Here is a 27,850-nt window from a genome sequence, read left to right as displayed (position 1 = left end):
CTTAAATCAGAGTTTAATGGGAGATGCACACAGAGAAACTCAATCTACCATTTCACTTTATCAAATTATATGTCTCTATACCATTTACTGTGTTTGTAAACTTTAACAAGTCCTGTACAATATTGGATATTCCAGCTTTTGGCAGGGTTGGTTTGTTGTTGTTGTTGGCCTTGGCCTTTTTTTTTTTTTTTTTTTGGCTGTAGCATCTGTTCAGGGTGTCAGAGTACAAATTTAGAAACTTATGTGGAGAGCCAGCAGGTCATCATTTCACGAACTGATTTGTTATATATTTCTCAAGTAAAGCTACAAAGCTACATTGCTTGGAACATCTTTTGACATAAAAACTATAAAGGTATGTGTCTCATCCTTCTAAAAAACTTGGCATTTAAACAAAACATGAAACTGAATTATGTAAGGACTCCATTACTGATAGTCATGTTACGTAAAGTGTTGCATATTACTATATTCTCCCTTGAAATTACTCACTATGCTTTATAACAACATGTTTTCATAGACTGAGAAAGTTATGCTATTAAATTTTAAATTCTTTAAACTATAAATTGTTAAAAAAAAACTTACATTCTCCTAGTCCAGATTTTAATTTGCATAATTCATCATAATTCATAGCTACTTTCATACACATTACTAATGAAAAGTCTTGATTTATTAAGTCAGATATATGTATTGCTGCATCTAATTTTAGAAAAGCTCCCTATATTTCTACTGAACTGAAAAAAACTTGATATATTTGGCAATTACTCGAATATTTCTGATTAATGAAGCTCTTAGAGCTAAGGCTGTTTATGCAATTTCATTTGAAACTTATTATTAGCAGTATTCCATAAATTATTATATTATGTGGTTTGATCCTCATGATTTTTAAATTCATTCCTTTGAAATAAAATTTTTTTCAAAGAAAAATAAAGATTAAAATGTTGAGTTGAATAACCATATCTGTCCACTTGAAAAAAATTCTCCATTCTGTAATTTTCATCCAAAGAGCCACTATCACCTTACTATTATTTTCTTCCCCAACTTCTTCTCTCAAATCTTTCTTCCTCCTTTTAGTATTTCTAGCCAAGTAGATCTAAGTCAAGATCACACTCTTCTTCGCTCCCAGTAGAACTTATGTAGAGTTTGTATAGAAAGAGTCCTCCCCTAGCTGAACTGAGCCTTTCTCCCTCTGACTTAGCCAGAAGCCTAGGAGCAGCAGGCAAGGAGTGAGAAAAAGGAAAATGTTCCAAATACATTTAAGGAATTGGAGAGTAAAACTAGGAGATTGGTGTGTAGGATTTGGGGATTTTGTGGGGGGGGGGGAGCAGGGGAGGCTGTTAGCATATTTTAAAGCTCTAGGAAAAAATGAAACTCAAATAGGATTATCATCAGCCATTTGCTTTCTGGCTTCTCAACATGTGTCCACACATTCAAAGTGAGGAGCTAATATTGTTCAAGGGAAAATCATCTAGATGTATACTAATTTTAAACTTTTCTCTTAAACTGCTGAGAATAAGGAATTTGGTGGAAAATGTTAGTTCTTTCTCATCAGTTAAAGCCAATTTAGTTAAAGTCACAGTCCTCGTGAGCAAAAACTTCAGAAAAGTTAATTTTGAAGATACACATTTTATAGATGACTTTCTAGATACATTTCTATGCCCTTTCTTAATACTTAGTTTAACCCATCCAAAGAATACTTTGTTCTCTAATAGGAATCCACCCATAATCACATCACCAATTAATCCTTGGAAATACCTCAAAAGAGGTTTTATTGACCCATAAAGTTCTCAGTAAAAAACATTCTTATTTTTCAGGATGTCAAACTTGGGACAATTTGACTCTGATTTTTACCAATCTAATTATACTATTGATAATCAGGAGCTGAGTTCTGAAGATTCTAATGCCTATGGACATCTTTATGTATCTAGAAAGTAAGTACTTTGAAAAAATGTGCTTTTATTTTAAGAAGTCATAATATTTTAGCAAGGGTTTCTACATAGGGAAGGCTTCCCTGGGGGAAAGCAAAAGCTCTCCCCAGCATATCTTGGTAAAGTACCCAAGAAGAAATACCAGGAAAGGTGAGAGAAATTAATTCAGTTCACCTCAGGCCCATCTCTAGGTGGGTAGCTCGTCTCCTCTTTTCAAAATATCACTTAACGGGAAGCCTGAATACAGGCGCTGGATAGAACAGAACGTGTTTTCATTTTACATGATATTTTCTGGGACACTGCTCAAGAGATAGATTTTATTTAACTAGTAAACTTTTCTTGAGTGCCTGCTGTGTGTTGGGTATTAGAAGGGAGCTACAAACCCAAAGATAAAAAAGAAGTCTATCATCTTTTCCCTCATAAAATTTAAGAATTTATGGTAGTGGGTAATTAAATATGCAATTATAATACAGTGTGAAAACTTTTTTTAAAAAAAGATCTTATTTATTTATGAGAGACACAGGCAGAGGGAGAAGCAGGCTCCATGCAGGGAGCCTGATGTGGGACTCGATCCCGGGACCCTGGGGTCACGCCCTGGGCCAAAGGCAGCGCTAAACCACTGAGCCTCCCCCAAGAGTCCCAATGTGAAAACTCTTAAATGGAATTGAAATAAACATATTTCAGAATGTGTTGGTTATTTTGAGTTGACAATTCAACTTGAGTTGAAAGTGAAAACGACTAAGAATTTAATATTTACCCTTTACTACAGGAAACAGGGCATTTAGGGTAAGAAGAATTGGTTCAAGTTCTGGCTCTAGCTTTTGTAATATTGGGAAAGACTTTCAGGCAGCCCGGGGAGTTCAGTGGTTTAGCGCTGCCTTCAGTCCAGGGCCTAATCCTGGAGACCCAGGATCGAGTCCCATGTCAGGCTCCCTGCATGGAGCCTGCTTCTCCCTCTGCCTGCGTCTCTTGCCTCTCTCTCTTATTCATGAATAAATGAATAAAATCTTGAAAGAAAGAAAGAAAGAAAGAAAGAAAGAAAGAAAGAAAGAACGAACTTTCAACCTCCCTGAGTGTCTTACACTGATAAATAAGGACATAAATAATACCTACCTTAGGGAATTATGAAGCGCAGTTGGTGATAATGTGTGGGAAACTGTGTTTTAAAGTTAAACTATTATTTAAATATTATTTTTTCATATAACTATACCTTGCCATAGCAATGGACATTTTTTTGTCTAACGTCACTTAAATGGACTATATTTGTTCATACAGTTGCTGCTGCTTTGGATGTTCTTTTGTGGATCCAGATTAGTGAACTGTGGGAAGCGTCAGACCTTTCGACTTCCGAGAGAACTGTTACTGACCTCTTACTGTGTGTTGGGTGCACTTGTGAACTTTACGCCAGTTAACTCATTGGTTCCTCACACAATCCTCAGATGAGGGCCATTTTTTTTCCCTGTTTTAGTTATGAGAAGGCAGGGAGCCAGAGAAATTAAGGAACCTCTTCAGGGACACACAGTAATAAGAAATGGGGGTTGGATTTTATTTTATTTTATTATTATTATTTTTTTAAAAGACTCTTTTTTTAAAAAAAAATTTTTATTTATTTATGATAGTCATAGAGAGACAGAGAGAGAGGCAGAGATATAGGCAGAGGGAGAAACAGGCTCCATGCACCGGGAGCCTGATGTGGGATTCGATCCCGGGTCTCCAGGATCGCGCCCTGGGCCAAAGGCAAGCGCCAAACCACTGCGCCACCCAGGGATCCCGGGGGTTGGATTTTAATTCAAAATTGTTTGATTAGACTCATTACTAGAGTGGGCATATAATTTATTGTAAACCTGAGACATTTTTAAGTAAAATGCCTACTAGTAATAATGATGTTGGTATAATAGGAAGAAAAAATTGGACCATCCTAGGTAAACTGGGATGTGTGGTTACTGCTTCTCATTCCAATAAGTTTAAGCCAAAAAAAAACACATAACAAATATTTCAAACTTATTAATTCTTTGGTTTCTAAGCACAGGTAAGTACCCTGAAAATTCCGGATAAAGGAGGAAAAATTAGAATAAATACAACAGGCAGTGGGAACCCTTCTGTTCCAGCTATGCACAGGACAACTGGGAGATGGTTTCCACCAGCTGATCACTCCTGAAGACACGGCCAGATAGGTGCTGTTTCCTAGCTACTCCTGCTGAGCCATTCCTCTATGGTGGTAGGGAAACGTATTGGTATCAACTTTTTTTTAAACTATAATTAAATATCTGGAGTTTAATCCCGTTCATGAACCTAGTCTATGTTGTCCAGCGCCAGCCAGGTTCCTATAAAAATCTCCTAAAATGAAAATTTTTTGCTCCTTTCTTTCCTTGCTCTCTCTCTCTCTGAGTATTATCATTAGGCAAATTAAGATACTTTTAAAAATATTTATTAAAAAATAAGACAAAAGGGTAAGTCTGTAGAGACTTGGCTCAATCCATTGCAGACTCTAACTACCAAAAAGACCTTGATTTTATTTCATTTATGATTTACCACTTTGGAAGTTCAAGATAAAGTGTCTGCTGCCAGGAAAGTGTTAATCAAGCAGAAGGAGTAGTTTGAGCATTAAGGTGTTACAGGATGGTAGCTCAAAACATGCAATTGGCAATGAGAGTGATCTAATAAGATTTTTCTGCTCAGTTCTCCTGTTGTAGTGAAGGAAACTCATCACCTTCTGTTTCTTTTCTCCAGATGGAATAAACACCTGGGTTGCATCTATAATCTACATTTTCAGAGTAAATTAAACTAAAATGTCCAATAAGAGGAAATGAGGCTCTCTCCTCATACAGGGGACTCACAGACCACAGCTTTCTCCCCCTGCCAAGCTGCCACCCAATTTTCTTTCTCTGTTTGATTAAACATATCAACATTGTCCAGAAATCAAGATGACGAAGAGATGGAAATTAACATCACCAAGTGGGGAAAATTCAAGATTATATAGTATTAAGGCGGTGGCCCAGCCTGCTTCAGTTGCTTAGCATTTAAATCCAAGTCATGATTTGGACACAGTAACATTTAAATTCCAATCCACACTGCAAGTCTCAGGAATTAGAAAAGGGCATATTAGCTGTGGTAGTTTTATGAGGTACATAAAACACGGAGTCAAGTCAATGACTTACTTGGGTACATTGAACACCAGAGATTCGATCTTTTATTCATACGGTGAATAGTGAGTGCAATTAAAATACACCTCAAATCAAAATAAGATGTTGACCATCCTGGCAAAAGACACAGGGATCCAGGGGATAGTTATAATCAATTAGTCTCCTCCTTTCTGTCTCTGTCCCCCCCAACCCCTGGAGATAGGAGCTTATTTTAAAGAATGAATGAATGAATGAATGAATGAATGAATTTATTTATTTATTTATTTATTTATTTATTTATTTATGAGTGTGAGGGCATGCGCGCACACACACACACACACTCATGCATGAGTAGGGGCAAGGGCAGAGGGAGAAAATCTCAAATAGACCCCATGCTGAGCATGGAGCCTGACCTGGGCCTCAATTCCATAACCCTGAGATCATGACCCTGTGCTGAAATCAAGAGTCAGACGCTCAAGCAACTGAGCCACCCAGGTCCGCCTATTGGAGCTTGCTTAAAAAGCTTTCTCAGTGGCATACTGATCTGAAAGCTGATTGTGCTTAATAAAACAATAAAAATATTTATTTTTATATAAATATTTTTAAAAATATATATTTTAAATATATATATATTATATATATATATATATAAATATGTTACTTATTTGAGAGAGCAAGAGAGAGAGAGCACGAGTGGCGTGAAGGTCAGAGAGAGAAGCAGACTCGCCGCTGAGCAGAGCCTCGTGCTAGGCTCGATCCCACGGCTCCCGGGATGCTGACCTGAGCCAAAGGCAGACAGGCACTTCAGCGACTGAGCCACCCAGGTGCCCCTAAAAATATTTATATTTAAAAACAAGTTTTATTATTTTAGGATAAACAAGAGTTTCCTCATTTTAAATAACTATCCAGTCATGCAAACAGGCATTATTTCCAATCACCTGTAGCCAGTTGTTGAGGCTGTATTCTACAACTATATTTTTCTTTCTTTCTTTCTTTCTTTCTTTCTTTCTTTCTTTCTTTCTTTCTTTCTTTCTAAATTGACTTTGCTATTTCTTTTTAAGATTTTATTTATTTATTCATGAGAGACAGAGAGAGAGGCAGAGACACCGGCAGAGGGAGACACAGGCTCCATGCAGGGAGCCTGACACAGGACTCGATCCCGGGTCTCCTGGATCAGGCCTTGGGCTGAAGGCAGGCACTAAACCGCTGAGCCATCCGGGCTGCCCTTTTTCTGCTTTTTTAAAATGGGAAATCTTTTCAAATGACTTGGAGAAAGACGTAGATATTTTTGCATAAAAGGGGACAACTGTAAACTCCCTTTGAATGTTTTAATAGGACCCGGACAGACCGATACTGAATCCCCAGCTTTTCTGAATCCCCCAGACCTGATCTTCCTCTAGTGTTTCACACATAGTACATGGCATGTAGTCACCCAGAATCTGGAAACATAGAAGTCAACTCCCCTGCCACTGTTCCCTAAAACACACCACCGTTCAACTGAGCCTGTACATTTTTTTTTCTTACTGAATATATTTAAAATGTCTGATTTTACTGACTCACCTGGAGACTTCTATAAATAAAATGTTTCTGGGAGTACAGACTAAATTTTTTTAAGTCCACAGGGTATTTTGGTTGTAGATCAGTCATATTGCCGTGTCAGGCTGTTGGAGGTAATGGTGTTGCAAATTCAGAAACCCTTCCTAATTTGAGGTTCGGGAGCCCCGCTCTTGTCACCTGGCCACGTGAAATATACCCACACTTTAATATTAGTTAAGATGTGCAGGAAAACTTTCAATTAACTGTACGTATCTGTGCGTATCTTCCAGTGAACTGTATGTACATTTCTCACTGCCCGATTTACACCCTAGCTGTCCACCCTAGCTGACTCCCTGGGAGTCAGCTCATCCTACATGCCTCCTGAATCAGACTGACAGTGGAAAGGAGCATCAGGGGACCGTCAGGATGGAGTCCAAACCTACAGTTTTGGAAGAAGAAAACTTTCAATAAAGTGTGCAGCTAGTGACTCTATGATAGGACACAGAAAACATATTTCCGTAATCATAAAAACCATTACCGAGTCTTTTAAAAATGATCTTCTATATTTGCCTTGGAAGGTAAATGTGAGGTCCTGTTGCCTCAGAGCCAGGCAAAAAAATGTCCCCAGCTGGAGACTATGCCTTACCTTAACATCATCCGTCTGGAGACTTGCTGGAACTTTATAAACCCAGGTATGGGTGGTGAAAAGGGAAATGCTGAAGAATTGGTGAACATACAGAGGGTTTTCTTTACAGACCAGGCATATGGCTATTGCTATATTGCTCAGAGACCGACGTCCTGAATGAGTGTAGTGGAGATTCTCCTGGTAGGAAAACGCAAGACTATGGGATGTGGTCAGAGTCTGTTTGCGTGTTGCAAGGAAACCAAAATGATAAAAAGCTAAAGATGAACAGCACAGAAGGCATATAAACTCCTGGCCTCCTATTAATGTCGTTTTCTTTGAGGAAGAGACAATTCTATTAACAAATATAGAAGATGTCGTTCCAGGGTGTGTGGAGGGGTCTAGAATGCTTTAGTTTAAGTCTCAGGAAGATAAGGGCATACAAATACATAGCTAATGCTCATTGATCATTTTTTGAATGCCCAACACCAGTCTAGGTGCTTTTTACTTAAGCTAATTTAATTTACAATAATCTTATGAGTTCCATTATTATTATTAATTATTATGTAAGAGACTTTTTTAATGGCTTGGGTATATTGGTAGAAGAACCTCAAGCCCTTATTCAACTTTGCTACTGACTAGTACATTTTTTATTTGGTTCTTATTGGTTCATATCTTTTGAGGTATAGTTGACAAATAAAATTATATTAGTTTCAGGGTAGTGATCAGACAATTCTTGACATTAACCTATGCTCCTCACCATCTGTCACTGTGCATTATTATTATGGTGTGATCGGCTATATTCCCTATGCTGTACTTGTCATCCCTGCAATTTATTTATCTTATAACTAGAAGCTTGTACTTTTTAATCTCCATCACCTATTTTGCCCACCCCCCCCAAACTTGTAAACCTCAAGTTGCCTCTAGTAACCACAAGTTGTTCTGTGAATTCTACTATGATCCTCCTTCTACAGATGAGAAAATCGAGGCACAGATGTGAGGTGATTAGCCTGCGATTATAACACTGGGATTTGAACACAGGCAGCCTAACTCCGGAGGCATGTTTGCTAACCACTGTGCTTGGTTTAAGATAAATTCTATCACTTGGCTGTTTTTACAAGCAGAAGTATAACCCCCCCAGAGCCAGGAAGCAGATGAAGAGCCGTATGACCACGAATGTTGCCACTTGTCCTAAAGGAATCTTTTGCAGTCCTCTCACAGTTGTTTTGAGTAATGCTTACAGGGAGAGGAGATGCCTACTAACAAAATTAACGTTTCAGCTCTACCAGCCAGAGTCCAGTGTTTATTTTGGTCTAATTCGGTTGACACTTGTTTCACATGGAATAATGTGTGGAGTTAGAAATCGTCAAAATATCAAAAAGCGCCTTCTCCTAGAGCTAATTAACATGCTCTGTAATCAAGGAAAAGAGGAATATTTCATTGATAAAACTCTGCAAAATTCCCATTGCTATACAAAATACTGATAGATAACCTTACCGTCTAAAGTACTGGGGACACCAATCTAACTCATGCAATTGCCTTTAATAGGTTAATAAGTCAGGGCTATGTGCTTGACAAAGCCATTAGTAAAGTATCCAAGATACAAGGTTAAGAGAGCACTTAGCACAGCGAGTACTGAGTAATGCATAGAATTGTTGAGTCACTATATGGTACACCTGAAATTATTATAATGCTGTATGTTAAGTATATTGGAATCAAAAAATATTTTTAAAAGATACATAGTTAAGTAAAATTATAGCTATTCATTGCAATTTTCAGAAAAAGGCCTAAAACCTGAGAACTGGGTTATTTTACAGAGTTTGTTGGGTAGAACTGCGTACTAACCATGTGACTATATCAGTTTTGCTTAGATTTCATTTATTGAGACGTGGTGCAAGATGTTAGCGTCAACATGTACAAAATTATAAGACACAAAGAGAGAATTTTAATTCAGACACTGATAGCAGGGGACCATGGTAATTTTAGTAGATAAAACCTTTGGGGGTTTCCTTGGTTAGACAGATTTTGAAATTATACTTTCTTAAATACATGGTGGGGGAATTTTAATATTACATCTCCATTATGATAAGGACAACAGAGGCCGAGCTCCTGATGTAGAAGTTTTGCTGGATGAAGGAGCACAGAGAGAGGAAAGAAAGGGAAAGGGATGGGATCTAGCTGGCAATGTGCACAATTTGATTTTCCATTGTGTTTTTCTGTTCTCAGGGGTTGGCTCAAGGCAGCCACCTATGCTAAATTCCCCCATACGGTGGAAACTGCTTGGCAGGGAGTAATTGTGAAAGTTCCCTCTCCCCAAGCCTGATTAGCCACACCAGGGCCTGAGTTATGGCGAAGCCAGGACAGTTGTCAGTGAAGTAGCTTTGGTTAGATGCTGGCCCATTGAGTCAACTTTATTTCCCCCCTTTAAGCTTCTAGAAATGCTTATGTTTAAAAAAAAAAATGTATATATAGATCAAGAGGGGGCTTTTATCAGCCAACAGGCCAGTCAGGTTCTTAGTTATAATTCATTTCTACCAGTACTTTTGATAGTGGTTCTATTTTGCTGGGAAAAGAAAAAAAAAAAAAAAAAAGGCTATGTCCCATGGCTAAGTGAGCAATCACAGTAATCAACACTTGCTGTGGGGGAATCCAAGAAGTATCACCAGGTCCCTGAGCCTAATGAGCTTAGGGTTGAGTTAGTGAATGATTAAATGCATATATCTCTATCTCGGTAGCTTTATTTTGCAGAAAAGATGATTTTCTCTGTCAGGCTTACTCATATAAGGGAAGTTGAGTGTGTTACCCTTAGACTTCATATTAAGATTAATGTTGGAGGGAAAGTATGAAAAGCCATTTTGTAAATATTTTAACACAAAGAGATCACAGGGAGCTGCAAAGTTCAGAATCCTGGGCTGAATTTTTAGCTCAGCCTAAGGGGCTCTGATGAAAGAAACTTAAACTAAAATTGTGTTAATAAGGATAAGGCCTTAGGTGTCTCCCCCTTCCTTCAAGTAAAAATAATTTAAAATGACAAAAGAACCTCATATACTTTCCTTCTTCCTTCCTTTCCTCTAGCTCTAGTAAGAAATTACGTACTCAGTGTTGTTTTCCAACTTGATCACGCAAATGGTGGAATAAAAAAAAAAATTAAAAAGCACAGTCAAGGAAGTATGGAAACATCATGTTTCAACACCACTAAATTGCATGTTTCCAAGGAAGGACGTGAGGCCAGCCAGAGAATCGTCTTAGGTCTCAGAGATCACTCACTGGGCAGGAACTGTCTGGGAATGGCCAGAGCCAGAAAGGCAGTTGATGTATCTGGTTTGTTTCCTGTGAATTGACTCTACTATTAAAATTGTGATTTTTACTTGTTGCTTCCATAGGTTTATAGGGGTTGTCATGTCTGGTGATGCCCCTGAAAATCAGTTAAAAAAACAACAACATTGTATAGACTGAGCACTGCTCAGACAGCTTCTCTCAGGACTCCAACCCCTGAAATATCACTGTGTGACACTGGGCAAGTCCTTCAGTCTCCATGAACCTTCATTTCTTTATCTGTCAAATGGGATTAAAACCACGGTTTTTACCTTCCAGAGTATTCATCATGTGACAAAACATGAGGGAAAGTGTCCAGCACATTGCACGTAATCAAATAAATGTTAGTTGGTATGGATCTTTCTTCTAGAACCTTCTCACGACCAGTGACTTCATTTTTTTCTTTTTTTTAATTAAAGGTAAATTTTAAGCAAGTTCTTTCTTTCACGGGTACATCCTCATAAACACTAAGAGAACTCATAGAAGGAAGATTGTAGTTTCCTTCCGTGATTTGTCACACTGTCCCTTTCTGAGATGAATAAGAATTGGTATTTTCCTTTCTCCAGACAGCCTGCCGGTGACCAGCATCAGCCCGCCTTCGTCCCCCCGGAGATGCTCCTGCCCTCAGGTGGCGAGGCCCAACTTTTCCAGCCAGCGTCCAACCCGGATTATTATTCACAGTCTTCCTACGTGGACAGTTTTGAGGAAGAGCCTCCTTTGCTAGAAGGTACGCTAAGGAAGTGCTGTTCGTGTGTGCACAGCTGGGAGGCTGAGAGCAAGAGTCAGCACGTGGCCTGCACGTGCGTCCGGGCCGCATGCATCACACCTCGGTGCAGAGCCAGGTGTGCCAGGCTGAGGGGCTTCAGCGTTGGGGTTTGTCTCCTGTGAGTGGGGAGACAACGGGCGGCAGCGGGGGCCTGGCAGTTACTGAGCGTGTCTTCAGTAGACCCCACCCTGAGCACATCTTTCAGCAGAGTGGCTGTACCAAGGGAATGACCCTTCCCACCCCAGGGAGCGGAGCCACTTCCCAATAGCAGGTCGTATCTTCTGCTACGATGCCTGGGAGCCCAGGGGGTCGTTTCTCAGTATTTCTTTATCAGGGAGACAAGCCAGTTTTTGTTTTCGTTTTTGTTTTTTTCTTCCCTGGCTCTTCCCTGAAGGCCCCCTCGTCTCAGCTACATGTGGCTAAATGGGAAGAGATGTAGGATTGCAGTAAATAGTGCTGCTGGTGGCAAGGAAACCACTGGACCTGTGCAGCTGAAGGTCCTTCAGGGATTTCAGGGGTCTTCCAACCATTGATTTTTATTTTTATTTTATTTTTTTAAATCCAGCCCCCCTCATCTGCTGTTTGCTGTTAAAGAAAATCAGCATTGATGCTAGAAGCAGAGGGGCCGGGAAACTAAAATTCAAGTAGACGTAAATTTAAGAGCCAAGGAGAAATAGTAATAGGTTAACTATTATGTTCTAACCCCTTTATAGGTGGTCAAGTGAGAAGGGATAAATTAGGACTCCCAATATTCTACATCAGAAGACCAGTGTTTGCCTCATACGAACACAGCCAACCGCTTGGCATTAAAACATTCTTTTTTGTGTGTGTGTGAAAGATGTAAACCACTTAGAGAAGCACAGAAAATTATGTAATAGATTTGTTGGCTCTTTAGAAGTCAGTTAGATTTTGGGATCAGTTATGTTTAACCAATTCATTCTAGTTTGCCTCTGCAGTGATAATCAATACCTGAAAATTATAAGCTGTCCTCATTAAACATTCTCCTTGATTCCACCAACATCTCTATTTAAAAAAGAAAAAAAAAACATACACATACACACACACACACACACACACACCAGCTGGGGCTCCTGGGCGGCTCAGTCAGTCCAGCATCCACCTTGGGCTCAGGTCACAACCGCATGGTCCCGGGATCGAGTCCCCTGCTCAGCGGGGAGCCTGCTATTCCCTCTCTCACTCGCTCATAGTAGAATAGGAGAGGTCTTGGTGAATCGGGTGGGCATAAAGCAATACTCTGTAGTTCTTGGCTACTAGGAAAGTCACACATTTTTTTCCTGTTGATTGACTATTCTTCTGCTTTTCTTTTTTTTTCTTTTAGATTTTCTTCTTGGAATCTTAAGATTTTTTCCTTTCCTTGTTTATTTTTAGAGATATTTCATGGTAAAGATATTTAATGATTGCCTGGAATATGTATGGCAAGCATTTTTTTCCTAGATGGTGTTTGCCATCTAATTTTTTAATAGGGCATTAAAGCGTATAGAAATTTTAATATTTACGTTTTCAACTCTACAATATTTTTCTTGGTAAATTTCCTTCCTGATTGCTCTTTTGTTTAGAATGTACTTCTCCAGTTCTAGGTACTCTTTATATCCTCTTGTGTATTCTTAAATTTTTGAATTATCTTTCTGTTTTGCACTTAAATTTTTGATTCATTAAAAAATTATTACGTTAGTATGTGAGGTAGGATTTAATTTTTTTTTCTTTAATGATTAACAAACTTGTCCTATAACATTTAATGAAAACAATCTTTTCGGCTTGTCTGAATGTCTCTACTGTGATATTCTAAACTTTAAAGCATCTTCCTCTAATATCTTATTAAATTCAAATAAGAAATATACTGGATTTCCCCTCCCATTTTATATAGCTTAGAGAAAATTCTCAGACTTTTTTTTTTTCTGTGATTGTCCCCAGCAAATTGCTAGTGTATTAGGGATACAAGAGATTGCACCTAATATAATTTTGCATTTTGAATCTATGAAACTCTTGGGTGCTGATTCAATATGCTCTTCAGAGTGGGTGGCTTTGTGGAAGCCTCAAGCATCATCTGTTTCAAAGATATGAAAAAGCCATAGGCAGGGTGTCTAGGACAAGGTGATAAATGGCATTTGCTAGTTTTTATTGAGCACACGCCAAACAGGCTATCACATTATGAAGCTGTAATAATTAACATCCCTCGCACCAAAATATGTTATTTGAAAATGTGCTTGTTTATTCCTTAAACACCTTGTTGTCTAAAAGACTCATATGGTCGTTTTATGGAAGCATGATAACTTTTGCTATTTGATAATGTACAATCAATATGTTAACAAACATATATCTTGAAGAATAATAGTCAATTCAAGTCTGTCAAACCAGCAAAATTACTCTGATACTCAGTACTTATATTTGTAGCACAGCCTGATGTTTATATTTAAAAGGCCAGTGCCACAATTTGCATAGAAAACAAAGATATTAATTCATTTTTATAGCATATATATCATATACTTTACTACCACTAGATGACAGCAAAACAATAAATTTTACGTTCACATTTCACAGCAGTTTCCTCTTTTATCTCGTACAATAAGGTGTTCTATCAGGATATCTGCAATTAACAAATACTTTAATCTTATTGTGTTTCGTAATAAATTTGAAAACAAAATATTGTGAAGGTGTATTTTGGTAGAAAACACATAAAATCTTTTTTGGGATGACGATGGTTAGTAGGTCTTAACTTCACTCAACGGTTTCACAACTCGATGTTGAAACATGTGCAGAAGTTAATTATGCCATCAAATAAATGTTTGAAATCAGTAATAATGTCTCATAAGGCATTTTTCATCTGAATTTCTTCAGGAAATCATTATTATGCTTTTTTGAGGGGAAAAAAGGTATTTTGAATGAAAGGCCACTTTCTCGTGGTAAATACTGAAAACATACTGCTAGCCTAAATGTCTTAATTGAAAATAAAGTTTGAAACCGACATAAGGCTTAGGCAAAATTAATTTAAACCACAATATTTCTCATTTTTTAAGATCTCCAGCTTTTTAAAAATCACATTGACATTCTAACTTCATTTTAAGTGTGATGAACCGCTCATCTTCTCTAAAGTGTATATTCATTAAGAAATATATAAATATGCTGACAATAAAAAGGACGCAGCGTGGAAATTGACATATGCATGATTTCCTCACTATGAACCAGTCACATTCTTTCTTTCCAAGCTAGGGATAGCGGTTGTCGGCCTGGATGTGAACCGAGTGAAAAAATACCTTTACCAATGTCTGGCCAAGGCTTTTGGAAATGTCTAGGTCCCTGACAGAGGAAGGCCCCTCTAGGTCACGGCAGTCCCAAGCATCCATCTGGTATCCTGTGTCGGATATGCAGGATGTCAGGTGTCGGGGGCTCCTGTAGAAGCAGACCCCATACCAGACCCCATACCCGACCAAAGACCATTCCTAACTCCTGGGAAGGGAAGTGGAATGCCTTGTATGAATGATTGAGGGGGAGAAAATCCTTCACATGGGAGAATTGGGCTCAATCAAAAAAAAAAAAAATACAACCATTATGAGATTAGATATACACTGGCATCCGTAGCTACGTGGTTGAAAGCAGGGTTTTTGTTCCTGTTGTTGGCATTATTTTGTTCTGCGTAGACGGTGTGTGTGCACCTTCATGTCAACCTCTTCCTGCTTCTCCCACCCTCAGCTAACCACTCTTCCACTCTGTTTCTATGAATTTGACTTTTCTTTTTTCCTCCATGATTTTAGTCCCACATATGACACTACACAGTATTTGTCGTTCTCTGTTTTATTTCGATTAACATAATGCTCTCAAGGTCGATCCATGTTGCTGCAAATGGGAGAATTTCCTTCTGTCTCATGCATGAATATCCCATTGTGTGTAAATATTGTGTCTTCTTGATCTGTTCATGCACTGACACACATGGAAGCTGTTTCCATGTCTTGGCTGTTCTGAAAGATGCTGCGTTGAACGTGGGAGCGCACATATCTCTTCAGCATCCTGTTTCTGCTGCCTTCGGGTATTTATATACAGAAGTGGGATCATGTAGTAGTACTGTTTTTTTTTTTTTTTCTTTTTTTAAACTGGCCAGGTTCAGGGCTCAGGTCATAGTCCCTGGGGACTGACCCGCAGGGCTCTGAGCCGAAGCCACCACCTCCAGGAGCCCACGTCCTCAGCTGCAGGTGGACATGTAGCCAGCCTGGCCTGGTGACAGGCCACAGTGGGCACGCTGGGAACGTGAGAGCCCTTTTATTTGTTTATTTATTTTAATTTTTGAGGAACCTCCATACAGTTTTCCACAGTGGCTGCATGAATTTATGTTCCCATCAACAGTGCACAAGGGTTGCCCTTTCTCCACATCCTGACCAATGCTTGTTGTTTCTCGTCTCTTGGATAGTGGCATTCTAATGGAGGTGAGGTGGTGTCTCATTGTGGTTTGGTTTGGTTTGGTTTTAGATTTTATTTATTTATTTGACAGCACAAGCAGGGGAAATGGCAGAGAAAGAGAAAAGCAGGCTGAGCAGGGGCCTGACAATGCGGGGCTTGATCCCAGGACCCTCTGTTCACCACCTGAGCCCCAGGCAGACGCTCAATCCAACTGACTGAGCCACCCAGGCGCCCCTGACTGTGGTTTTGATTTGCATTTCCCTGAGGATTAGTGATGTTGAGCACCTTCTCATGTACCTGTTGGCCATTTGCAGGTCTTCTTTGGAAAAAATGTCTATTCATGTCCTCTGCCCAGTTCGTAATTGGATTGCTTGTCTTAGAGGGAAAGCATGGGTTCTTGAGTCAGATCCTCTAGCGTTGAAACCTAGACTTTCTGTTACTAGTTCTGTGACTTTGGACAAATCCTTTTTTTTTTTTTTTTAAAGATCTTATTTATGTATTCATGAGAGACACAGAGAGAGAGATGGGCTCCCCACAGGGAGCCTGATGCGGGACTCAGTCCCTGGACCTGGGATCATGCCCTGAGCCGAAGGCAGACACTCAACCACTGAGTCACCCAGGTGCCCCTGGACAAATTCATAGTATGTCAAAATCTCAGCCATCTGATGCATAAAATAAGAATAAAATAACAGTCCTAGTCTTATTACAGGTCTGTGAAATGAATTCATACAAATCTTGTAGAGCTCACAGCAAAATTCAGGGAAAACAGCAAAGAAAAAAAAACTATTCAATTCTTTTTCATTGAAATGTATGTTCTTTATAGTAGTTTTTCTCTAATTATTCTGGGCCTCTGCGTTACTCTTACTCAAATTTAAAATAATAGAGGGAGGGTAGCCAGCTTGATTATTGATTCCTAAATAGTAAACCCATGTTCTCTCTTTTGAGTGTTCCTTTCTCTACTCAAGATACATCTTAACATTTATCTTTATAGAAGTGGTGGGAAAAGAAACTGATGTGTTAATACTTATTTCTGTATTCAGTGGGTATCAGATGGCTCATTTTTTAATGTTTTAAATAAAAAAGATGTAAGGGGGCAGGATCTAGCAGAAGGATCTTTGAGGTGCAGTCAGAATTACTTAAAAGCAAGGTATTGGGAGATTTTATTTAAGATCTTATTTATTTTAAGATTTTATTTATTTGACAGAGAGAGAGAGCACGCACAGTCATGAGCAGAGAGAGAGCATGAGCAGAGGGAAAGGGAGAAGCACACTCCCCACATTTGACAGAGAGAGAGAAGTACCCACAGTCATGAGCAGAGAGAGAGCATGAGCAGAGAGCCTAGTGCTGGCTCCATCCCAATGGGGTCCTGGGATCATGACCTGAGCCAAAAGCAGATGCTTAACTGACTGAGCCACCTAGGTGCCCCCCCCCCAAATTAGATGTTTTTAAATGAGTTTGGACTCATGGACACTGAGCCCCACTGATTTTGGATATTTTATTCTACTCACAAAAGGGAGAAGTTAAATTGTCTCAAGAATTTAATCTTTGAGCACACAGACTCCACCACAGTAGCACTGACCTTCTTCAAACATGGGTGCAAGAAAGGGCCATCCTCTTTTCTCCTCTGCAGTTTCAGGCAGTTAGCATAGAACTGCTTTTCTCATCAGGCAGGGTAGAAATAAAATCCCTGATCTGGGCTAAATATGTTTGGTTTAAATAATACTGCTAATTGAACAAATTATACCATGTTTGATATAAGTATAATATGATTTCAAAAGTGTTATTAAGGGAAAGTGGGGGAGAAGGAAATATCTAAATAAACAATAGGATGGGATTTTTGGTCTGTTAGCTACCATTTTACATTTTACTGTTTGAATGTAGAGTGTCTATATCTCAATTTTCAACTCGATTTTAAGCTTATATTTGATGCCCTAAGGGAGGGAAATTTTTCCTCGATGTAATTATTTCTCTAAAGTATTTGTTTGGAAACAAACGAAAAAAATTTGTTTTTGATTTTTTTTTTTCAAATTGCTATATGTTACATAGAACTTTAGATTTTGAAGGAGTGACAATCAACCAAGTGCTAAGTAAATTAACTAGATATGTTAATTGTAAGCAAACATTATTCGTGTTGATTTTTTTATATATGTTTATATTATTCCCTCCCTTTCTTTTTCCTTTTTGCAGAACTTGGGATTAATTTTAATCACATATGGCAAAAAACCTTGACTGTGTTAAACCCACTGAAGCCAGCAGACGGCAGTATCATGAATGAAACGGACCTCACTGGGCCCATCCTGTTTTGTGTGACTCTAGGAGCCACCTTGCTTCTGGTAATAGCAGCAAGCACCTTATTTTAACCTGTATCCTTCCAAGCGTCATTTTTTGAAGAGGTCTTTGTTAATACAGAAGAAACTGTGTTACTTTATAAAGTGTCACTTGTTTAACTGATAACTACTTTTTTTTTTTTTTTTTTTGGTGAGTGAGACATAATTGACCATAGTGACAAAGAGATGCAGCCCTCAAATATTACAACAGATAAAATATAAATGTGAACAGAATTTTAAAAATCAAATCATCAAGTAAGTTTTCCACACATCAGGATCCTTTATGTCTTTCTTGTTATTTAGAAAAGATCGTCCATCTGAAAGAGTTGAAAAACACATGAATTTGGGAAACATAGGCCCAAATTTTATTTCTTGTTTTCTGTGACATTTCTCATCACACCAGAGAGATCCCTTCTCTTTGCTCATCATTTTCTTTGCTGGAGTGCACCCATAAAATATTTCAAATACCCTGTGAGGTACGGGTATGAGATGAGTTTCCTTGTTTCTATTTAGGTTATTATAAACACATTAACTTGCAATGATAACCAATGGCTTGATGTATTCAACCTATATATTTCTCTATTATTTTAGTTTTCTGCTTTTTATGAAGGCATTTTCCCTCTGACTTTACCATTTGTCTTGTGTATGGGCCTCTTTCATTTTTTTAAACCTGGGAGTAATGAGATTGAGTCACCAAAGAAGTAAAGAAAAACATTTCCGTGTAAGTTGTTTTTTTTTTTTAATTTTTATTTATTTATGATAGTCACAGAGAGAGAGAGTGAGAGAGAAGCAGAGACATAGGCAGAGGGAGAAGCAGGCTCCATGCACTGGGAGCCCGATGTGGGATTCGATCCTGGAGGGATCGCGCCCTGGGCCAAAGGCAGGGGCTAAACCGCTGCGCCACCCAGGGATCCCCCTTTTTTTTTTTTTTTTTTATTTAGTTAAGTTTTGAAGAAATTCTAACTCATACTTTACAAAATATTTCATTAAAAAAAAGGAAGAAAAAGAGAAAATGAAGAAAGGTCTATGGTTTTAAACCAAATGCAGAAAACAGAGGATGAAAAAGATGGTCAGGCCAGTCTGAAAAGTATAGTTTGATTAAGGTGCAAAGAGATACACTTGACTAGAGAAAGAATGCATGAGATTAAAAATTCTAGGAAAATCCCTTAAAATAATTATTAGTCCAATTCTCCATCTCAACAGCTCTTCACTTTCCATAAGTTTGTTTTCCCCAGTGTAGCTACAGTTTTCAAAAGCAGATGTAAAATGTATTTGCAACTAAATATTCACTTTTTACTTTTTTATTCACTTTATACCAATCAAAATACTGATAGCAATCTAGTTTCTGCATGGTAATATGGTTAAAAATAACATCACATTTATCCAATACAATAGTATTTAGTGATAACATCTTATTTTTTCCTTTGAACTAGAGCAAATGAAAATACTCTGTAAATCAAACACTATATCAACTAGAGTTTTAATTTAATCTCTAATATCCCTTCTGTCTTTGTCACAGTAATTTGATTATCTTAGCTATATGCTAAGTAAAATCACGTCAATTAATCAAATAGAAACAATTTAATATTTTAACCCATATTTCTTTTTCAAGTGACTTCTAATATAACAGCTGTTTGTTTTCCTATAAAAAACATTACTATTACCATCCCTTAAAGGAAAACATTAATGCAAGTAAAATCTCTTTTGGGTATATAATGTTAGTTGGAATTATTTAAATATCTTCTTTTTTGTTTTAAGTATAAAGCAATATAGGCAAAGAACCCAACTGGAAGTGAGAAAATTGGATGCACCCCTAACTTTGCCTCTAGGTATGATATTGACATTTTTGTTTTCCATTTCTTCATTTCGAAGACAAAGGTTTATGTAAGTGGTATTAAGTGGTATTCTTAAAGTTCCTTCAGTTCTAAAATCTAGGGAAAGATGTGAAAATGCATATTTTCTGAAATATTTTAGGCAGACATTCTTCAGGTTAATTTTACCATCAGATGTGGTTACTTCAGAACGGACTCCAATACACATTGAGCAAGAAGGACCAAAAACAACAAAAAGTCACCCAAATATATACTAATGAAGTCAGATTTCACTCAGAGTCCATTTGAAGTTAAGCTGACCATGCCCTGGACATCTGGAATTAAAATGTAAAAGAAAAGTTTATAGGCTGGTATATGCATTCTACTAGAGAAAGCAAAACTAAATCCAAAACAATATTCAATTTGTTCATTTTCTCCAGACCTGTAAGACTCATAGTCACATACTTATTTTTCTGATTTCTGTTGACATAAGGCGTGACACCATATCTTTTAGTGGCCTTTCTTCATAGTGAAGGAGGCAGACCAAAAAGGACAGTTTCAAACAGCATAAACTGAGTTTTATTCTTGCTCTCAAAATTATACTCACCCCCAAAACAAGGAGGGTAAGTGGTTTAAAAGTGTGACTCCATTTAACTTTTCTGGTAGATCTAAGAATACAATCTGGAAAAGGATCATGCATGACCCATGTGAAAACATAGTCAGAAGAATAATAAGTATTTCAAATCCAGATACAGTAATGAGGTTTGTACAAGGAAGGCCCGTAAAGTTTTGAGGTTAAAAAGAAATGGAATATTAGCTTTCCATTTCAAGCCCTTTTAGAATTTAAAACAGATTAAAAATGCTGGTGGCCCCTTCCAAATGGAATTACAGCTAAAGTTGCATAGACTAACAAGGAAGGAGATGAAGAAAGAAGTCACCGATTGATATTGAAAGGAACAGTTTTACTATCAAATTAGTTTTGTCTACCCTCTGTATACCCCAGTCTGTTCAAAAAACTACTTGGGATTGGGAAAGTCTAGCTCTGTGTCCTTTGGTTGTGGGGAAGTTGCCCTTCACCATTACAACTTTTGCTTCCTCACAATTCTCCCGTCCAATTAAAATATCAAGTAGACTGTTTCTCTAATATATATAAGTGATTTGAAATGGTCACTATTTTCCAAGTGGAGCAAACTCACCCTATAGAACAATAACTGATGGGCTTCTTAAGGACGTCCGTTAGCATTATTAGTATTATTTCACAAGCTAGCCATGAGACTACGGCAGTTAGTTGGTGAGAACTTTTATGGCTAATGCCAGAGAGAATTCTGCAAGCATAGCCCAGGGACATTTTGTGAAAGGACTTGATAGCGACCAACCTCCCCCTCTGTACAGTGGAAGAAGAACCCAAAATGGCTAGGCAATTTGGAACATCAAAATGGTTATAATATTCTCCATTAATTAACTGCAAAGTAAATCTCTCTTTATTCGGTAAGACATAAAAACTATGGATAACAGCCACGGAGAAGAAAACATGACGGCTAAAAAGCTCACTCTCTGAGTTAACCAGATCCTTCATTGTCTTGCATAATTTCTGTGAAAAACAGAGTCAGCCTGTTCAATATTTATCTGGAATTCCTAATCAGCTTATGCAAATAGAAACACCAAAAGCATTCTTTACCGGAGCTTTGGCATCCTCAGGTAACAGACGTGAGAATATCCTCAGTTGAATCAATAGTAGATTGTGACTTTCCCTGGGAGGATTTAATGGGACTATGTCAGCTTCCAGTCCCCAGGGCCTTATGGGGGATGGTTCCATTTATGAGTCCTCAGAAAGTCAGTGTTGTCTCCTGAACACTACTGATTTCCCTTTAGCAGTACTTTTTTAAAATTTTTGATTCATTACCATTTGGCTTATATAAACCAGCTTTTTATAAGGTACGTTCAGTTAAATTGGTAATATGTGTTGTGAAAACAGAGGATTGTTTGGGATATGCCAGGTTAGATAAGGTCAAGCAAGTTTGGGATATGCCAGGTTAGATAAGGCTAAGTAAATCCCATTATTTTAAGACCTGTGAGAGACCCTGTAGACATCCATGATCTAATTTTAGAGCCAGACTGGCTAGGTTCAAAGCCAAGTTCCACCACTTAACATTATTTTACTTTGGACAAGTTACATATTCTCTGCACCTTCATTTGCTCATGGGCAGAATGAGTATCATAATGGCACCTATCTCATCAGGCTGTTGTGTGGATTAAGTAATTTAATACACGTGAAGTGCTCAGAATAGGACCTAACAGTACATCCTATAGATATTTGCTAACATTACTAATCTGCCTTATAAAATCTTCAAAGCTAAAGTGGAGATTTTCACTCATTCATTCATTCATTCATTCAATTATTAACAAATAGGGGAACAAACATATTCCTACTTATGTCTTGTACATCTAATAGATGATCTCTGCTAAAAACAAACAAAAACAAAACAAAACAAAACAAAAAAAATACCTAGAAAATTTTCATTTTTTCTGTGGCATGCACGTGCCACCCCGAATACAATAAGGAGGGTTTGTTTTCAGGACCTGAATTCATAGGACAGCCAGTGTTTTTTTTCCCCAGAACTCCCAGCCTTCTGATGACCGTCCTGGAAACACATGACACAGTGTTGAGCTGATTGGTTCTCAAATGCTCTCTGCCTTGTTGACATCTCAGTGTCCTCTTGATGTCGGCTGTGTGTCCAGCTGTTTTCTTCCCGTTGTTGCAGGCAGGAAAGGTTCAGTTTGGTTACGTGTACGGCCTGAGCGCGGTGGGCTGCCTGGGGATTCACACCTTGCTGAGCTTGATGAGCTCCCCGGGGCTGTCCTGTGGCTGCGTGGCGAGCGTGCTGGGCTACTGCCTGCTACCCATGGTCATCCTGTCCAGCTGCGGCCTCGTCTTCTCACTGCAGTGAGTGTCTGCGACACCAGGTGCCCCTCGTGCAGTCTTCCCTTCCCTCAGGCTTACCACACCAGGGTCGCAGTTAATGCCTTCCTGATATTTTGGGTCATGGGATTGGGGGAACGTTGGCTATTAAAAGCCAACACAGATTCGGGGAAGTAGGTCCATTTTGGCTCAGGTACTCTTCCCATTTGGAGGATTTCAATGATAAAATAAACCAAGCCGTCTCTGACACTGGCACGTTGGAAGTCGTTGCATTCTTCAGTATGAACCATTGTCCGGGGTGACATAACGACTGCAGAAAATTCACCTGTTTGATCTTGGAAGAGTAAGTGCCTGGTGAAGGCTGACAGATTGCTTCAGCTCGCAGGCCCTCTGCCTTCCAGAGGCAAGCAACTGTCCTCCTCAGCTGAGCTCCTTGCAGTGAATTCCCAGGAGCCCTGATGAGGACGTCAATGCTGGAGAACTCTCTAGCCTCTATGCTCAGCCGTGACTATTAGTGAGGATCCAGTAGATCTGTTGCTGATGGGCAGTTTCCCAGGGCACATCCCCCACTGTATGGGGAGAGCAAGGACTGACACAGTCCTTCATCCCCTACAGTCTCTGAACCCAGTAGACATTTGCCATCAGTGCTCATCCTTCCACATCTAAAGGAGGCACATTTGTATTTTTTTCTTGGATGATCCATATTTTAAGTTATTAGCACTAATAATTGCTAATTGGACAACGTATTATATAAAGAACTTACCAATGCCAAAGGTAGACATTTTAGGAGAGCCTTTAAAGATTTTGTGTAGATACCTCCTATAGTTTTTTTTCATGACATTATTGAAATGTCTTAGTTGAAAATGTTTCTTTGTCTTAACATGGTCTCATATTTATTTAGTTAGTTATTTAGCTCGAGTGGGAGGGGCAGAGGGAGAGGTGGAGAGAGAATCCCAAGCAGGCTCCATACCCAGTGCAGAGCCTGCCATAAGATCACGACTGGAGCCAAAATCAAGAGTCGGCTGCGTACCTGAGCCACCCAGGTGCCCCAGTATGGTTTCATTTTAAAGGTGACATTCTTGAGAATAACTTAGCAAACCCTTACTTTATCAGCAAGTACTCAACATTTTAAAAAGAGGAATAAAACAAAATGGATGCCTTGAATATGGAACACAATGTCAGTTATATTTATTGAGTCTTATCCATGGAAAAATACTACTTTTTGTATATCATGTTCTTCAGCAAGCTTTTCTATTTACTAAGTTGTTTGGTACAGACATTTGACATGTTAATACAGAGTTTAGTTCTACAAATTCTATTTTGTTAAATGCTTTTGCCAAAGGATGCTATAATGACTTACCATTTAAAAACTTTAAAAGATTATTTCCAGCAGAGTTAAGGTTTGGGGCACCTCAAGTGACTCCAGATTATTAGGGGAAGAAAATAAAAAACTAAAATGAGATGTTGAGAATCATTGGAAGTCTGGACCTTTTTTCATTATATTTTCATTCTTTTTATTTTAAGATGTTATTTGTTTATTCACGAGAGACACACAGAGAGAGGCAGAGGCAGAGGGAGAAGCAGGCTCCCTGCAGGGAGCCCGATGTGGGACTCGGTCCCGGACCCTGGGGTCATGACCTGAGCTGAAGGCAGATGCTCAACCACTGAGCCCCCCATGCATCCCTAGATTTTCATTCTCAAATGATAAAGGATGACTTTGAAATCTCTTAAATTATATTAAAGGAGAGTAAATTATCCAACCCTGAAAACTATTACACTGAAATTTCCTTTTGGGGCATATTACTATATCATTCAAATAAATTAGACATAATTTTACATTTTTGTTCATAAAAACCTGTGTATTAAACAAAACAAAAAAAACCTTGTGTATTAGATCAACCTACAAATTATTTCTAATAAATGTTGAACCAATGAATATAATCCTTATTAGAATGCATTTTAGATATTTTTGGTTTATTTATAATCCAAAGCATTATAAGCTATACTATATAGTTTTCCACTTGTTTTTCTTTGGTTCAGTTATTAAAAGTAAATATTTTTGTCATTACCACAAATAATAAACATAATTCTCAACTTCAGATTATACCAGGATCAAGTGAGACAGTGTCACTAGATGGTGAAAGGAGTAGTGTGCCAGTAGGAATTAGCTCTTGACCTAATAATGCCCGTTTTACTATGCAATTTTCCACGTGTCACCTCACTGATCCAAAGCTGTGGACTAGATATCTTGTGATCTTTCCTAAATCTTACAGCTTATTTTTCCAGATAAAGCATTCTGTTTTGCACATAAGGAGAGAAATTCACTCTTTGCTACGCGCATCTCCTCTTTTTATCCCCATGGTAGCTAGACCTCACTACCATATTTGCCCATTTCTTCTTAGAGAGCCAGGTGCCTCCACAGTTGTCTTTGAAGATATCAATTTGAACAAATCCATTCCAGTATTCTGAAAAATCCACAATACACAAATAAAAGGAATCTTCAGCAATGAGATGGGAAGCCACACACATGTCTGTGTTCCCTCCTTGAGCTGTGTCAGGCTTTGCCATCTCAAAAACCTGAAAAGTGGACCTGGGAGCAGTAGGGACAAGGCCCCTACTGGAATGCGAGCCCATTTATCTTTCTGCTCATACCATGCATACATTTGAGAAGACCGTGTGGGGAAACGAATCTGTAACTATAAAAGAAGACCCTAGTTTCTATAAAAGTTTTTCTGGAGTTGGGATTTGAGTGTTGACAGATGGGGGCATCTGCAAAAATTTGCATTTCTACTAGTTCACGTTTTTACTGAAGTATAAAACGTTTACCTCTGATGGGGAATTTGGCTCACAGATTTTCAAGCTGGCCAAGGCCTTTGAGTTTGTAGGGTTCCCCACCCTCATTTTACAAATGGAGGAAGTATTTAAAAATATTGTACCAAGGACATTTCAGAGGCAGCTCTGACTCAATAATGTCTTTTTCCCTTGACAAGGCAATCATCTTTTTTGTCTTTGCCATAGGGGCACCTTTGGAACTGTGTTGGCACTGGTCATCATTGGCTGGTGTAGTCTCTCCGCTTCCAAAATCTTCATTTCGGCCTTGGACATGAAAGGACAACAGCTTCTCGTCGCCTACCCTTGTGCCTTATTTTATGGACTTTTTGCCCTCCTAACAGTTTTCTGAAGAGTATTTGAAATGCTGTTTCAAGATTCTATTTGTTTCCTGTTCACATTACCCTGAAAATGCGTTAGCATTCAAATTTGGTAATATGATTTCTGCTTTATGGCTGTTGGGAGAATAATAAGCAAAGAGACAAAACAGCACTTAAGGATGGTACTCTAATAACTTGTTTGGTTTGAATGATGTTTTGCTTTTCGGTTTGGTGCATTAAAACATTTTAGAATATTTTAAAATAAAAGGGAATACAGTTGTTGTACTGATGGACCCTGCTTCTCTCAATGGATCTATTTTTAAGAAATTGTAGGTAAATAAAATCATATGATGACTGTGTAAAGTAAAGCAATGGTGAGTCTTTTGAGAAACGTCCATGACAATTTAAGCTGTGTTCACGTGGTGAAGGTCACACCATCCAGCACCTTTGGAGAATTGAAGAGGAGGGTCATATGGGGTTTTACTTACCTGAGAACTCAGAGAATCTCCTGTTTTTTAGTTCATTTACTGTAACAGCTGCACCTTTGTCCCAACAATGCATTGACTCACCACTTTTCAAGCCTTCTTTCTTGGTTTCTTGGTTTAGATGCCATGGTTCATTATTATAATTTCTTTCTCTCATTGGTCCTCAGTAACCTTAACCATTTGCTCTCTAAATAGACAAATGTGATGAGAGGATATTCTACTTGTTTCACTTTGATTATATTACTATATCTTAAATGGCTCCACAATTCTGTCTTTTGAATCCTAGAACATTACCCTACTGAATTTGCTTTCCCACCTTCCAAGAGGATCATATCACACCACTCCTTCACTGCTCAGATCTCCCAGTACACCTACCACATTTCTCACTGTTGGTTGATGACCTTTCTTTGCATTTTATTGAAAAATTAATTAAAACAGCCAGAAGAAAAGTGCTACGTTTTTCCACCAACAAATCTACCGGACTATATGCAGCTTTCCATGTACCTGTATGTATATGTGTATGTGTGTATGGACACACACAAGAAGGTTCTACATTCCTTCCTGACACTGTCTCTTCACAGCCAGCCCTTCCACCTATACAACTAACGTTTTCCTCTTGATCTGCATAAATTCTAATTCCGGTTCCAATGTGTAGGGGTTTTTCCCACACCACCAAGCAATGCTCCAACATTAGCTGGATGCCTTCCAGTTTGACTTAGTTCTGATACTATCTACCTGGAGATAGTTCAGATTCCACAAGTTAAGGGCTCAGTCCACAAGTCTGCTCTCCATCCCCATTTCAGATGATAATTGCAAGTCCAGGTTGTCACCTGTACTTCTGACCAACCGGTTATAGATTGAAGGTTCCAATGACCTCCTCCTTGGGTTTAATTCATTTGCTAGGGCAGCTCATAGAACTCAGAGAAACATTTTACATACTAGATTGCAAGTTTATTATAAAAAGATATAACTGAGGAACAGCCAGAGAGAAGAGGTGCGAGGTATGGGGAAAGGGTACTGAGCTCTTGTGCCCTCCTTAGGTGCATCATTCTTCCAATGACTCCCCATATTCCCTGGGCCAGAAGCTCCCTGGTCCTTTTGAGTTGTTATGGAGGGTTCATCAGATAAGCACAATTGTTTAAATCATTGGCTATTGCTGATTGAATTCAATCTCCAGCCTCTCTCTCCTTCCAGGAGGTTGGGGACTGAATGTTCAACAGTTGGTTCCCTAAGCACCCAGCCCCCAGCCTTGGGGTTTTCTAGAGGTCACCTCATCAACATAACAGAAGACATTTTTAGAAAGTTTCAAGGGTTTTAGGAGTTTTGTGCCAGGAAGAGTGAAGGCCAAATGTATATTTCATACTATAAATCCCAATATCACACCTGTCACTCATATCAGAACATAAATATGGTTCATTATCTCCTATGTTAAAATAAAAATCCTTTGATTCACTACCACTTCCCA

General features: G+C 38.6%; 1 protein-coding gene across 1 annotated transcript; it reads left to right on the top strand.

Annotated features, from left to right (window-relative positions):
* The first annotated feature begins 230 nt into the window (after positions 1-230).
* YIPF7 (Yip1 domain family member 7) lies at positions 231-26,270 on the top strand. The gene is made up of 6 exons (XM_041724051.1): positions 231-352; positions 1,809-1,925; positions 11,084-11,244; positions 17,881-18,026; positions 22,594-22,775; positions 25,770-26,270. Exons 2-6 carry the CDS (start codon positions 1,810-1,812, stop codon positions 25,930-25,932), a joined length of 768 nt encoding a protein of 255 aa, XP_041579985.1. The 5' UTR covers positions 231-352; position 1,809; the 3' UTR covers positions 25,933-26,270.
* The last annotated feature ends 1,580 nt before the right edge of the window (positions 26,271-27,850 follow it).

The sequence above is a fragment of the Vulpes lagopus genome, chromosome 12 (genome assembly GCF_018345385.1).
Source record: "Vulpes lagopus strain Blue_001 chromosome 12, ASM1834538v1, whole genome shotgun sequence".
NCBI classification, from domain to species: domain Eukaryota; kingdom Metazoa; phylum Chordata; class Mammalia; order Carnivora; family Canidae; genus Vulpes; species Vulpes lagopus.
The sequence above is the reverse complement of the archived record's forward strand: the minus strand, read 5'-3'. Positions and strand labels throughout refer to the sequence as shown.